General features: G+C 39.6%; 1 protein-coding gene and 1 long non-coding RNA gene across 4 annotated transcripts in view; one reads left to right on the top strand and one right to left on the bottom strand.

The window, feature by feature from the left end:
• PLA2G7 (phospholipase A2 group VII) overlaps nt 1–12,370 on the top strand; it is a 49,515-nt gene that overhangs the window by 24,006 nt on the left and 13,139 nt on the right. For all 3 annotated transcript variants that reach the window (XM_006149084.3, XM_014588018.2, XM_027772094.1), the window contains exons 3-6: nt 5,463–5,584; nt 6,034–6,178; nt 7,705–7,798; nt 11,370–11,438. In XM_006149084.3, the coding sequence (XP_006149146.2) occupies nt 5,463–5,584; nt 6,034–6,178; nt 7,705–7,798; nt 11,370–11,438 (430 nt within the window). The remainder of the gene's footprint in view (nt 1–5,462; nt 5,585–6,033; nt 6,179–7,704; nt 7,799–11,369; nt 11,439–12,370) is intronic.
• On the bottom strand, nt 93–2,359 carry LOC102475620 (uncharacterized). Its single transcript, XR_001370412.2, has 3 exons — nt 2,180–2,359; nt 753–858; nt 93–205 (listed from the first exon to the last, which is right to left on the bottom strand). It is a non-coding gene; the product is annotated as an uncharacterized LOC102475620 (long non-coding RNA).

The raw sequence follows: 12,370 nt of genomic DNA, 5'->3' as shown, positions 1-12,370 counted from the left end.
CCCCCACTGTCCTAATGCACTCCTACCTTAGTGCAGTAGCATAATGGCTCTGGGGTCCACTCCAAGGAAACCTCAAAACCTATTTCAGGACAGGGAAGAGGGAGGAGATGTCTTGATCAACAGGCATAATCTTGGTTCGTAGTAGAAGGTGGTGTGAGATGACAGTTTAGGGTCTTGGGATCCAAAGGGCAACAATCTTTTCTACCTAAAAAAAAGGGACAAGTGAGGACAAAGAGCTCGAGATAAGAATGGATGTGATATTTTGCTCTTTCTAAACTCATGGTAAGGAGGAAAGGAAAGGAGAGGAAAGCTTAGATAAATCCAGAAAGAGTGCTCAGAATGGGATAGCCATCTCTAGATAGGTGTATTTAATATCATTAAGCAAGACCCTTACTGCAAAGAGGTTGCTACAGGAGCTTTGTGAATTCTTTTCATCCCCAAATGTTGAGATGCATAAACTTCTCTATCTAATTTCCCATGAAGAACAGTGTAGGTGGTTTCTAAATAGTATCATGTCCACAGACCTGGTTAGATGTGGTCACTCTAGATCTAGTCATTCAGGCTTGACAGGCACTTCTCATGACAGCATTTATAAAGGAGCTTTCATAACTCATTGCCTCATAGATAAATGTTACCCTATTTCATAATTGGATAAATGAATGCTTTAGTAGGAGAGGGACTGTATCTTACATTTACATTTATGTAGAAAATGAAGTAATATCTTACAGGTCCATTCATCCCATAGCACTTACCAGGAAGTGAAGGTACTGGAGTACACTGGTGACTAAGACCAAGAGTTATTAGTCAGATTCAAGGATCCCGCAGCCTGGTTGAAACTCAGTTCATTTTTCCCATTACCTTTTCCATGAATCAAAAATAGGTCATATATTATATGATCATCTAAGTGACATTTATATCATACACTTTTATTGGTAAGGAGTAAATTTTTAAAAATGTATTCTGTCCCCTTCTGTTTAAACATCACTGGAAAGTTTTCACTGGACTGGCAGAAACTTGAGGATAGAGATTGGTTTATCCATCTTTGTAGTGCTGGTATTGAGCCCAATGCCCTACTCATTCTAAATGCTCAGAAATTACTGTATAAATATTTTTCAACATTAGAAATAGCTTATTAAATATGAGATTAAAAATAGGTGATTCCTGGGACCAGCAGTTAGCATAACAGCTATGTCGCTGAACTCCCATGTAGTCGACCGCGGTTCAAGTCCTGGACCCGGTGGCTTAAATTCATGCCAGGCGCATGTGCGTGCATGCCCAAGATCCCAAGAGGAGAATGGAGGAGAAGGGATTGCAGCATGGATATCCCCCCTGGGGGATGATTTCTCACTTTCTGTCTCTCCAGCGAGTGCATGCGCCCTATAGCGAAAACCTCTCCAAAAAAAAAAAGGGGGGGTGATTCCTTATAATTTATTGCTAAATAAATACATAGAGAATGTGAATATGTAAGTAAAAGACTTGTAAGTATGGACAAGCGATATCTTATTTGCTAATGGAGAACAAAAGGCCATATAAGGTAGTTTAATTTTCCTACAGATATATACAATTTATCTTCAGTCCCAAGATCAGGTATCAGGATTATTTGACAAATGGACATCATCAAAAATCTGTTGTAACATTAATAGCATATTATAGGTTCTATTAAAATAGAGTTGAGGAAGAATAGGAAGAAATACTTAGAAAATTTGACTCACAAAACACTATCATCTAGGGGACCAGCAGTTAGCGTAATGGCTATGTCACTAGACTCCCACGTAGTCGACCATGGTTCAAATCCCAGACCCGGTGGCTTAAACTCATGCCGGGCACGTGTGCGTGCATGCCCAAGATCCCAAGAGGAGAATGGAGGAGAAGGGATTGTGGCATGGCTATCCCCCCTGGGGGGGCGTGATTTCTCACTTTCTGTCTCTCTCTATCTGTCTGGCGAGTGCACGCGCCCTATAGCAAAAACCTCTCAAAAACAAAACAAAACAAAAAAACACTATCATCTAGAGAGTGGCCATTTAACCTGACAAGTCTCGCTCCACTTCCTTTGTAATGAGTCCTGGTAGATGGTTAGAGTAGGGGAAGTCCAGACCCATGATCTGGTTAGCAGCAGACTGCTAAACCTTTTCTGCAGCACCCTGGCCCTGGTCAGCCACAGACCCCTGTAGATCCATACCCAAAACTGTACCAGCTTGATATTTCCTGAGATCTTCAAAAGGTCCAATATTCTGGAATAGGCAGAACTATAGCCTCACTTTGACATGTGGTTCCCGAATGCTGGATAAAGTTGCCAGAAAAATGTTCCAGGACCTCAGAGAAATTGAGACCTCACAAGGAAAACTTTGTGCAGAATAAAACCCTCCCATGGCTTAGAACTGAACCCCCAATTCTAGAGGTGGTGTTTCCAAGGAAACTATAGGTTCTGGAGCTTCTCATTGAACTCTGTGAACCAGAGTTCTTTTCTTACCAGCTCTGGATAGCTGTATCCATGGCTGTGATGGATGGGGTGGAGCAGCTCAAGGGTTTCTCATTCCAGAAAGAAGGGCAGGTGTGAACTTCCTATGGTCCTTTGGACCCATCATCTCCCTGTTATACCTTGAAGCATGGCTCAACAGTTAGTCTTAGTTGGAGAAGAAGAGCCTTTTATAATTCTAAATAGACCCTAAATGTTCATCTTACAGTTAAAAAACAGAACTCTTGTGAGGGAATGCTTGAATCTGCCCAAAGAAAAAGCTGTACGCTCCAGTTTAGATCTGCTAAAACTCCTCTATGGACTTCATCATGCATTGGACTAGCCAGAGTTAACTGATTCTGGGGAAAGAGATACCTTTAGTCAGTTGTCTACCTGTCAGGTGTCATGTTCTGTCCTAGGTACTTAACCTACATTATCACTTCATCCTTACAACTGCAGGTTGGTCAAGTACTTTTATCCCCACTTTACAGAAGAGGATCAGAGAGGGAAGCAAACTGCCTAGGCCAGAGCATTATATTGGTTGTTGGAAAAGTCATGGTGCAAAAACGCACCATGGCTTTTCCAACAACCTGATAACTTATGAGAAGTTTACCCAGATTCTGAAATAAAATCACCTGGAATCTGTTCTCGGAATTGGTTCTTTTCACCCCCCTGCCTTCCTTGGAGCCACTTTATACCATTTGACCGTGGACTGCTGACCTCTGTTAAGCCAGGTGGTTTGGTACATTAGTCCAGTGGTCTTTTTACTTTAGTGGGCACACCTAGTTCAGTAGAATTGGGGTGGTGTCCAAGAGCCTGCGTTTCCAAGCTCTAAGTGGTGCCGCTGATGCCAGTCCTTGGATCAGCTTGGGGTTGAAGACCTTGTATATCAAAAGGCTTCCTCACTGGCAGGTGCATCATACCTGGGTCAGCAGTGTGGAGGATCTAAATGACTCAAAGCCTTCATTGGGCAGTGCTCTACAATATTCATTCAGGTACTATACTTAACATGGTCCTTGGTGTCTGACTGGCAGAGGCAGAGAGTGCTGGCAAACACAGAAGAGTCTTCCCAGCAGGTCAGCTCCCACAGTCCAATAGAGGAGACAAGGTGGGCAAGCCAAACATATCACAAAAAGCACGAGTCTGATATACTGACATTTGGACTCTACGTCTTGAAATTGAGTATGGATTCAGTCTAGATTTAAAAAGGAAGCTACAGTTGTACAGAATGATTTAGGCACCAAGGGGAGAAAAGAAATTTTAGGATTGGGTGGGTAAAAGAATCTGTATGATAAAGGGTTTGAAAGAAGAACAAGAAGTCAGCAGCACTTCTGTTTAGCTCAGTTCATTTTTACAAATATTTATTGAGTACCACTGATGTGCTAGGCACTGTGTTAAGATCAGAGGATATAAAGGCATTGATACAGCTCTTAAGAAATAGCCTATTGTGGGAACCAGCAGTTAGCATAATGGCTATGTCGCTGGACTCCCATGTAGTCAACCACGGTTCGAGTCCTGGACCTGGTGGCTTAAAACTAATGCCAGGCATGTGTGCGTGCGTGCCCAAGATCCCAAGAGGAGAATGGAGGAGAAGGGATTGCGGCGTGACCATCCCCCTGGGGGGTGATTTCTCGCTTTCTGTCTCTCTGTCTCTCTCTGTCTTCCTGGTGAGTGCACGTGCCCGATAGCAAAAACCTCTCAAAAACAAAAAAAAAGCCTATTGTGGAACACAGAATGCACAAAACCATAATTTTAATATAATGTGTTAGTATATGATTATATATATATATAGTCTGCAGAACAATGAAGAATAGCTTCAGAGGAGACATGACATCCCATCAAGATGTGAGAGGTTGAATAGGAGTTTGCTAAGGAATATTAAGCACAGGCAATGACATTTACAAAGAGGAAGAGGTATCAAATAGCCCAGTGAGTGGCTCAGGAGTGGTGGACCACAGAAAGGGAGGTAACTTAAGGGGAAAAAGCCAAAGATAAGTATGAAGCAGTGGACCTAGATCATGGAGGGTCTTCTTTATAGTGCCCAGGAACCTGGGATCTAATTCATGCACCTGTGAACCTCAACACATTTCAGCCCCAGAGCTGGAAGGATTGGCCACATTTGTGTCTCAAGTAGAAATGAATTTGCTTGTATACATTTAAATACCTCTGACAAACTACCTTCCAAAAAGATTCCAACACACTGCACCTTCAAGAAAAACCACTTGGTGATAGGAAGCCATTAAAGGATTTTAAGAATTGCCTGGTGATATATGTGCTTTAAGTCACCCCAGGAACTGTAAAGGAAGTATTCGAAAGAGCGAAGACCAAAAGTGGATAGAACAATTAGGAGAGATGACAAATGCCTGATACTAAGGATTTAAATGAGACCGTTGAGTCAAAGTGTCAGAAATATACTGAGGAGGTAATTCTACACTAAAAGCAAATGTTAGAAATCAAAACTGGGTTGAATGTATGGGGTTGGTGAGAAGCAGTGGAGTAGGATGATTCTCTGGTTTCTGGTCTGGGATGCAGGAGACAGAATTGTGGAGTTGTAGGCTATGTGGTTGGAGGGAAGAGAAGAGGAAGTTGGAATATGGTAATTAGTTTCATTTTGTACCAGCGGCTTTGACATTCCTTCAGGAAGGATATCAGGTTGAAATGCTGTAAGCACAGATCCGAAATGCAAGATAAACTTCATGTTTAGAAAAATATAGATTTGGAAAGCCATCTTTAATATATTCTAGAGAGAAGTCAAGCTGAGAGTAAGTGTGTCTTAGGAGGTGATATTGCTCTATATCTTAGAAGACCTATGTCTACCTCCATTTTTTTGCCCTCCGAACACCCACGTTATACTTTGCACACAGAAGGCTTTCAACAATTACTTACGTATTTTACAACTGAGGTTAAGAAATGAAGGAAGACACAAACTATGGGCAAAAACGTGATTCCCTTAGAATTCCTTTGCACAATAAAGTTTGGAAAATAATGGATGACAAATGTTTTTCAGCATGGGTCAATAAGATACAAGCGCTGATGGCTGCTACAAGCTTTGACCGAACTAAAATCCCCAGAGGAAATGGACCTTATTCTGTTGGTTGTACAGACTTGATGATTGGTTATACTAAAAAGGTAATGCTTTGATTAATACACCTTATCCTTAGTCTAATATTGACTGTGGCCTTGGCCCATTAGAAGGTGTTGAAGCTTGATCTTTCCCTCACTTGAGAATGACTCACGTTGCCATTTATATTACTTCATATGAAGTCTTTTGCTACTTTAGTCATTCCCTCATTATTTGCAGTCATCTGATTATTTAATCTATAAATGTTATGTTCCTCTTACTTAGTGGCCAATACCCAGTTACTCATGTTATCTTTTCACTCAGAAAGCATATCATCATTCTATTACTCTTTTCTGTCATGACTGTATTCAGTAATCACAGCAGCTTAAAATTTCTCTGGACCTCTTCATGAGCCACAGAAGTATTTGAGGGCCTACTGATTAAATATGCACAAAAGCTGTTGGAATCTCTTTAAAAAGCAATTTGACTAAAATATATATATTTTTTTCCTCAACAGAGCACCTTATTACGTTTGTATTATCCGTCTAAAGATGATACCCACCATGACACCCTTTGGATCCCAAACAAAGAATATTTTTTGGGTCTTAGTAAATTTCTTGGAACAGATTGGCTGATGGGCAAAATTTTGAACTCATTCTTTGGTAAGATTTCTGTTGACCCTAATTTGCAGACTCTACAATATTAGAAAACAACATGGATTTTAGGCAATTTAGACCAAAGTTGATTTTCTCATCTAAAGTTCTCCAAGATGACAAGGGAGGTAATTCTTAAAAGGCCAGACAACTCTGAAAGAATCAAGGGTTCTCATGTTGTCCATGCTGAAGCTGATGGGAGGAGGTGAGAGTATGAAGACTGACTCCAACAGCTTTCTATGGCTACTCTTTAGCTGATCTTCTTACATATCATGGGGGTAGCCATAATGTAGTGAGAATAGCAGGTTCTTCATTAGGCAGCATTTTGTATATCCTATGCCAAAGTCCTTATAAAGATGGACTAAAAGAGAATGACAGTAGAAACCACCATCACTATAGATCCTGAACAATGGAGTCAATGCTAGTTTCTTACTGGTCAGAATTGAGAAAACTCTCTTCTCATTTCCATCACCTTCTCCTATGGGACCAACCTCTCTCACCAAGATAGTTTCATGTGCATTTATCACTTAATTTGTCTATATTACACTTTTCCACCCTTACCTATTCATTCAGACACTACCACTGGGCTGGTGTTAACTATGTCTCCAACTTTCTCCCTCAAAGCTACCCACAGTGTGGGAATTTTTAAAAAATATCTCCTTAAGAGTTTTTTGAAAAAATATAATATAAGTGATGAAAGTACCATAACTACACCTCTGTACAGTGCTGAATAAATTTTGAATCACTTCCATAGCAATAATCACATTTAATGTTCATGACCACATCTCCATTTTATAGATAAGAAAAGGAAGCACAAATAATTTCTAATAACAACAATAATAACAATTGAGAAGTGAAGGAAGAAAAGACTGTAGCTTCCATATGTAAGCCATTATTATGTGTCTGGATAGGTGCTTTACATATATTATGTAATTAAAGAGAATTCTCAAAACTGTATGAGATAGCTATCATTTCCTTTGATTTACAAAAGAGGAACTGAGGTTCAGAGCGTCTCAGTAACTGCTCAAGGTCAAAGCTGATAAGTGTGGTACTGTATGCTAAGCCATGTTGGATATGAATCCATGGTCTCTCCACCTTTTGCTGGATCGTGACTGAATCATAATAAGTGGACTCTCCAATTCTCCAATTCTGACTCTTAGTGTAATAATGGTCCTGAGGTTTACCGGGTATTTTGGCTTCAGAACATTCCCTTTGAAGTTTTTCAAAAATATGGAAATGATAATAAGAAACAGATTCCTGAATATACTTGAAAGTAGAAAAATCTTCCATCTTGAGAGCTGACAGTGAGAACTGATAATTAGTGATCCTGTGGTCTGAGGAAAAAAACATGTGGTTTAGGTTTTTGGTTTCTGAGTATCTAGTAACATACTTTTTAATAAATTTATTATCAATCTATAAAAATATAGTTGTAAATTCCACAGGTCTGGACTGTGTGCTAAGAAATTGTAAATTAAATTAACTAGCAATATTCAAGTCAGAGAAAACACTTACTGTAATCTCCCATTGTTTTCTAGGTTCAATGACAACTCCTGCAAACTGGAACGCCCCTCTGAGAACTGGTGAAAGATATCCATTAATTATTTTTTCTCATGGTCTTGGAGCTTTCAGGTAATATTTGAAGGTGAACAACGTTAGTTTTTAGGTATTAAATACCTGAATTTTTTTTTCCAATAAACCCCAGCACATTTTGGAATGTCATATCAGCCCTTGTCCTGGAAGAGTTAGTATTCCTCAGGAATTGAGCATAGTCTATTGATCAGTGCTAGCCTAGTCCTTGTCTGGTCAATCTGGCCAAGTACTATTTTCCCTCCTTCCAGCACTTGCAGATTAGCCTCAAAATAGAAGAGAGATTGTGCTGCATTGTTGTTTTTTGTCATTCTGTATTTACACTTTCAAAATGATCATCTGTGTTGGTTCAGGTGTTTTGAGAAACAGACAGGTAGATTGAATTAGCAGTGAAAGACATTTATTAGGGGAAATGCCTGTGAAGGACAGAGTATGAGGAGCAGGAAATGAGGGCCTTTAGACCGTGATATAGGTTGGACACCTAGAAAGGAAATGGGGAAGGGCTAAGAAAGAAGTCTCAGACTGCAGCATAGTTCTAAGGTTAGGTGGAGGGAATACCTGACATAAAGTTACTTGTCAAATGAGTCAGTCTTACAAGTAGAGTCCTATGTTAGTACCAAGCTGTTCCAAATCACCTGAGGAAACTCAGCTTCCACTTAAACATGAGGCTGGATCTAGAGGGGCCGGAGTTAGATAGAGTCTTTAGTAAACTATGTTCTCTGTAGCACACTGAGTGACTATTTCAATGAGAACCACTCTTTCCATTTTCATCCATCTTCTCAAATTGACTCTATTTCTTCACCTCAGGAGATTGTAAAACTCCAGAAAATAAAATGTGGCTTTTAGTTGGGAAGAAGTTGGGTAGTATCTGTGATCAAGCAATAATCTCAAAAATAGACAAGTGGGACTTCATCAAGCTATAAAGATTCTGCACAGCAAAAGAAATAACAATTAGAGTGAAGAGACAACCCTCAAAATGGGAGAATATATTTGCAAACTATGCCTCAGATAAGGGACTGATACAGGGAACTTAAGCAGCTTACCTTCAGAAAAATAAACAATCCAATTAAAAAATAGACAAATGAGCTGAACAGAGAACTCTCCAAAGAAGACATATAAATGACAAAAAAATACATGAAAGAAAAAATGTTTAGTATCTCTTAGCAAAAAGGACATGCACATCAAAACACCATGAGATACCACTTAACCCCAGTCAGAATTGCGAAGATTAAAAAAATAATAATAATGATAAGTGCTGGAGGTTATGTGATGACAAGCACTGGCAAGGTTGTGTTGAAAAGGGAACCCTCCTATACTGTTCTTGGGAATGTAAATTAGTACAGCCACTGTGGGGAACATATGGAGATTCCTCAAAAATGTACAAAAACAAAACAAAACAAAACTACCATGCCACCAGTAATTCTGGGAAACTCCTGGGTATTTACCTAAAGGATAGGGAAACACTCAGTTGGAAAAACACTTGCATATCCATATTTGCTGCTGCATTATTCACAATTGCTAAGACATAGAATCAGCTCAAATCTCAAGAAAAGATGATTGGATTTAAAAAATGTGGCACATATACGCTATGGAATCCTACTTAGCCACACACACACACAAAAAAAATGAGACCCTGACATTTGATACAAAGTGGATGAATAGGGAAGATTTAATGCTAAGCAAAGCAAGCCAGACTATGAAAAAGAGACATGGTATGTCCTTGCCTAATAGATACTGAGTGTCAGCACTCTGCGGCAGAAGGTGAAAATGGGAAGACATGATGGCAGAGAGCACAACTGTAGACACCAGAGACAGTATGGGAGGAGGTGGTTTAATGGGGTGGGAAGGAGGGGACCTGGGGGGAGGGGAGTTAGTGGGAAACATTTAACACATAAATGAAAAGTTTCTGTTGATGACAATGCATGTGGTGATATCTTTAATTTGACTGCATTGCATTCATGCTGGGAAAAACCATTTTGTACACTATAAAAATGTACAGTGATTAATGTAAATTTTAAAAGTTAAGTTAAAAAAGAATTTTCACTACTTTAATCATAGTCTGGCTAGATATTTGTATTACACTAGAGATTGGCATATTAAAATCTGAGGGCCAAATCCAGTCTGCTACCTGTTTATGTAAATTAAAATTTTACTAGAACATAGCCACACCCTCTGTTTTTACATTGTGGCTATTTTTGTGCTACAACAGCAAAGTTGAGCAGTGGTGACAAAGGCTGCAAGTTTTTATTCTCTGACATTTAACAGAAAAAGTTTGCTGATTCTCACATGATCACTTCCCCCTTTTCAAAAGACCACATATCTTTAGCATTAGAAAATATAATTCCCCCTTTTTATTCTCTGAACATTTCTTATTGAATGCATAACATGAGAAAAAAATGGGACACAATGAAGTCATGGGAGAGGATATAAATGTAGTTGTTTTTAACACAGCATGTTTTTAACCACTTCACCCAGCCCAGTCATTTAAATAGCTAATATGTCTTTTTTTAATTTTTTTTTTTCTTGAGGGGTTTTTGCTATAGGAGGCGTGCACTAACCGGAAAGACAGAGAGACAGAGAGACAGAAAGCAAGAAATCACCCCCCAGGGGGGATGGCCACTCCACAGTCCCTTCTCCTCCATTTTCCTCTCGGGATCTTGGGCACACACGCACGCACGTCCAGTGTGAGTGTAAGCCACCAGGTCCAGGACTCAAACCACAGTCGACTACATGGGAGTACAGTGATATAGCCATTACACCAACTGCTGGTCCCGCTAATATGTCTTAAGTATTTACCTGTTTTCAGATATGGTTATAAGAACTGAAAATGTATTAATTCACTTGATCCTTACCTGTGAGGCACCATATTATAGCATTACCTTTTACAAATAAAGTACTGAGGCCGAGAAGAGAGGTGACTTATCCAAGGTACACAGCTAATAGGTGGTGGAACTGGGATTCAGAGTTGGTGGTATGGTTGCAGGTCCTGTTCTCTTAACTACTTTACTGTACTGCCTTCATCATTTTATCAAAACTTTTCAACTATTTTAAAGCAAAGACTGTATTATTAGCCCCATTTTACGGAAGAGAATGAAAATACAGTAATTAAAGTGATTTAGCTAGTAAATGGCAAGACCAAGATTTGTCTTGACTGACATTCATGGTATTCATACTGGAGAAAGAAATGCTATACACTATAAAGACATATGTGTTTAAATGTGAATAAATAAGAATAAATTTTAAAGAAAACTCTTACAGACAATATTTGTAATCACTACACCAAGGATTTTCAATTTCAGTACTAGTGACCATTTAAACCAGGTAATTTCTTATTTAGAGGGTTTTCCTAGGCACGATTAAGATATTTAGTAGTATCCCTTTATCTACTGGGAGCCAGTAGAACTTTCCCCGCACTGAATTTATGACAAAATATCTCCAGATATCCTCAAATATTCCCTCAGGGGCAAAGTTACAACTGTAAACCACAGCTCCCTACCCTTCTCAATGATGCTGTTGCAGAGTTGTAATGGCCTCCCAGTTCCCAGTTTATTAGCAGACCCAGCCTTGTAACCATGACCGGTAGTTGTAATGCTTCCCTCTTTTTATTTTGAAGGACAATTTATTCTGCGATTGGCATTGACCTGGCATCTCATGGGTTTATAGTTGCTGCTGTAGAACACAGGTATGTTTCCTGATGTGGCTGAGCTCTTTAGCCAAGTATGGGGAATGTTAATGTTCATCACTATGCTTCTGACTTTCTTAAAAGTTTATAAACATGTTGATGGAATTTTCAGCTATGATTACATGATGGGGAAAAAAGGGAGATTGAGTTAGAGTGTCAAACTTAAAAAAGAAAAAAAAAAGCTAGTTAATTCTAAAGTATTCCATGTGTGTCCTGTAGAATGCTAAGTGCTTTTCATATGCTATCTCATTTAGTCTTCGTAACAATCCTATGAGATTATTATTACCATTGTTTTAAGAAAAAGGAACATGGAGCCAGCAGATGACGTGATGTTTACATTGCTGGACTCCCACATGGCTGATCGTGGTTTGAGTCCCAGACCCAGCATCTTGAAAATCATGCTGGGTGTGTGTGTGTGTGTCCCTAAGATCCCCGGGAGGAGGAAGGAGGAGAAGGGATTGTGCCTTGGCTATCCAATCCGGAAAGTGATTTCTCACTTTCCCTCTCACTGTTTCTGTCAATCTCACTCTCCAGTGAGCACATGTGCCCTAAGGCAAAAATCTTTAAAAAAGAAAGAGAAGAAGCCACGGGCCCTCAGGATAAGGTTCCACATGGCTACTGTGAACTAGATTTTTAAGGGAATGAAGACTTTCTACTAATAATTCAGCCTCCAACAAAAGAGCTAGCGGCAGAAGAAGCCACGGGCCTTCAGGATAAGGTTCCACATGGCTACTGTGAACTAGATTTTTAAGGGAATGAAGACTTTCTACTAATAATTCAGCCTCCAACAAAAGAGCTAGCGGTAGGGAGCCCCCCTCTGCGCCCCCAGCCTTCTCTCTCGGTCTCTCAGTTCCTGTCTCTCCCTGCTTCTATCTTCCCTTTTTTGTTTGGTAATATTTCCTTATTTCCTTTTTACTCCTTTTTTTTTTTTT

This window comes from Tupaia chinensis, unplaced genomic scaffold, assembly GCF_000334495.1.
Source record: "Tupaia chinensis unplaced genomic scaffold, TupChi_1.0 Scaffold000252_1, whole genome shotgun sequence".
In the NCBI taxonomy this organism is placed as follows: Eukaryota; Metazoa; Chordata; class Mammalia; order Scandentia; family Tupaiidae; genus Tupaia; species Tupaia belangeri.
Note: the sequence above shows the minus strand (reverse complement) of the source record. Positions and strands in the feature narration are given on the sequence as shown.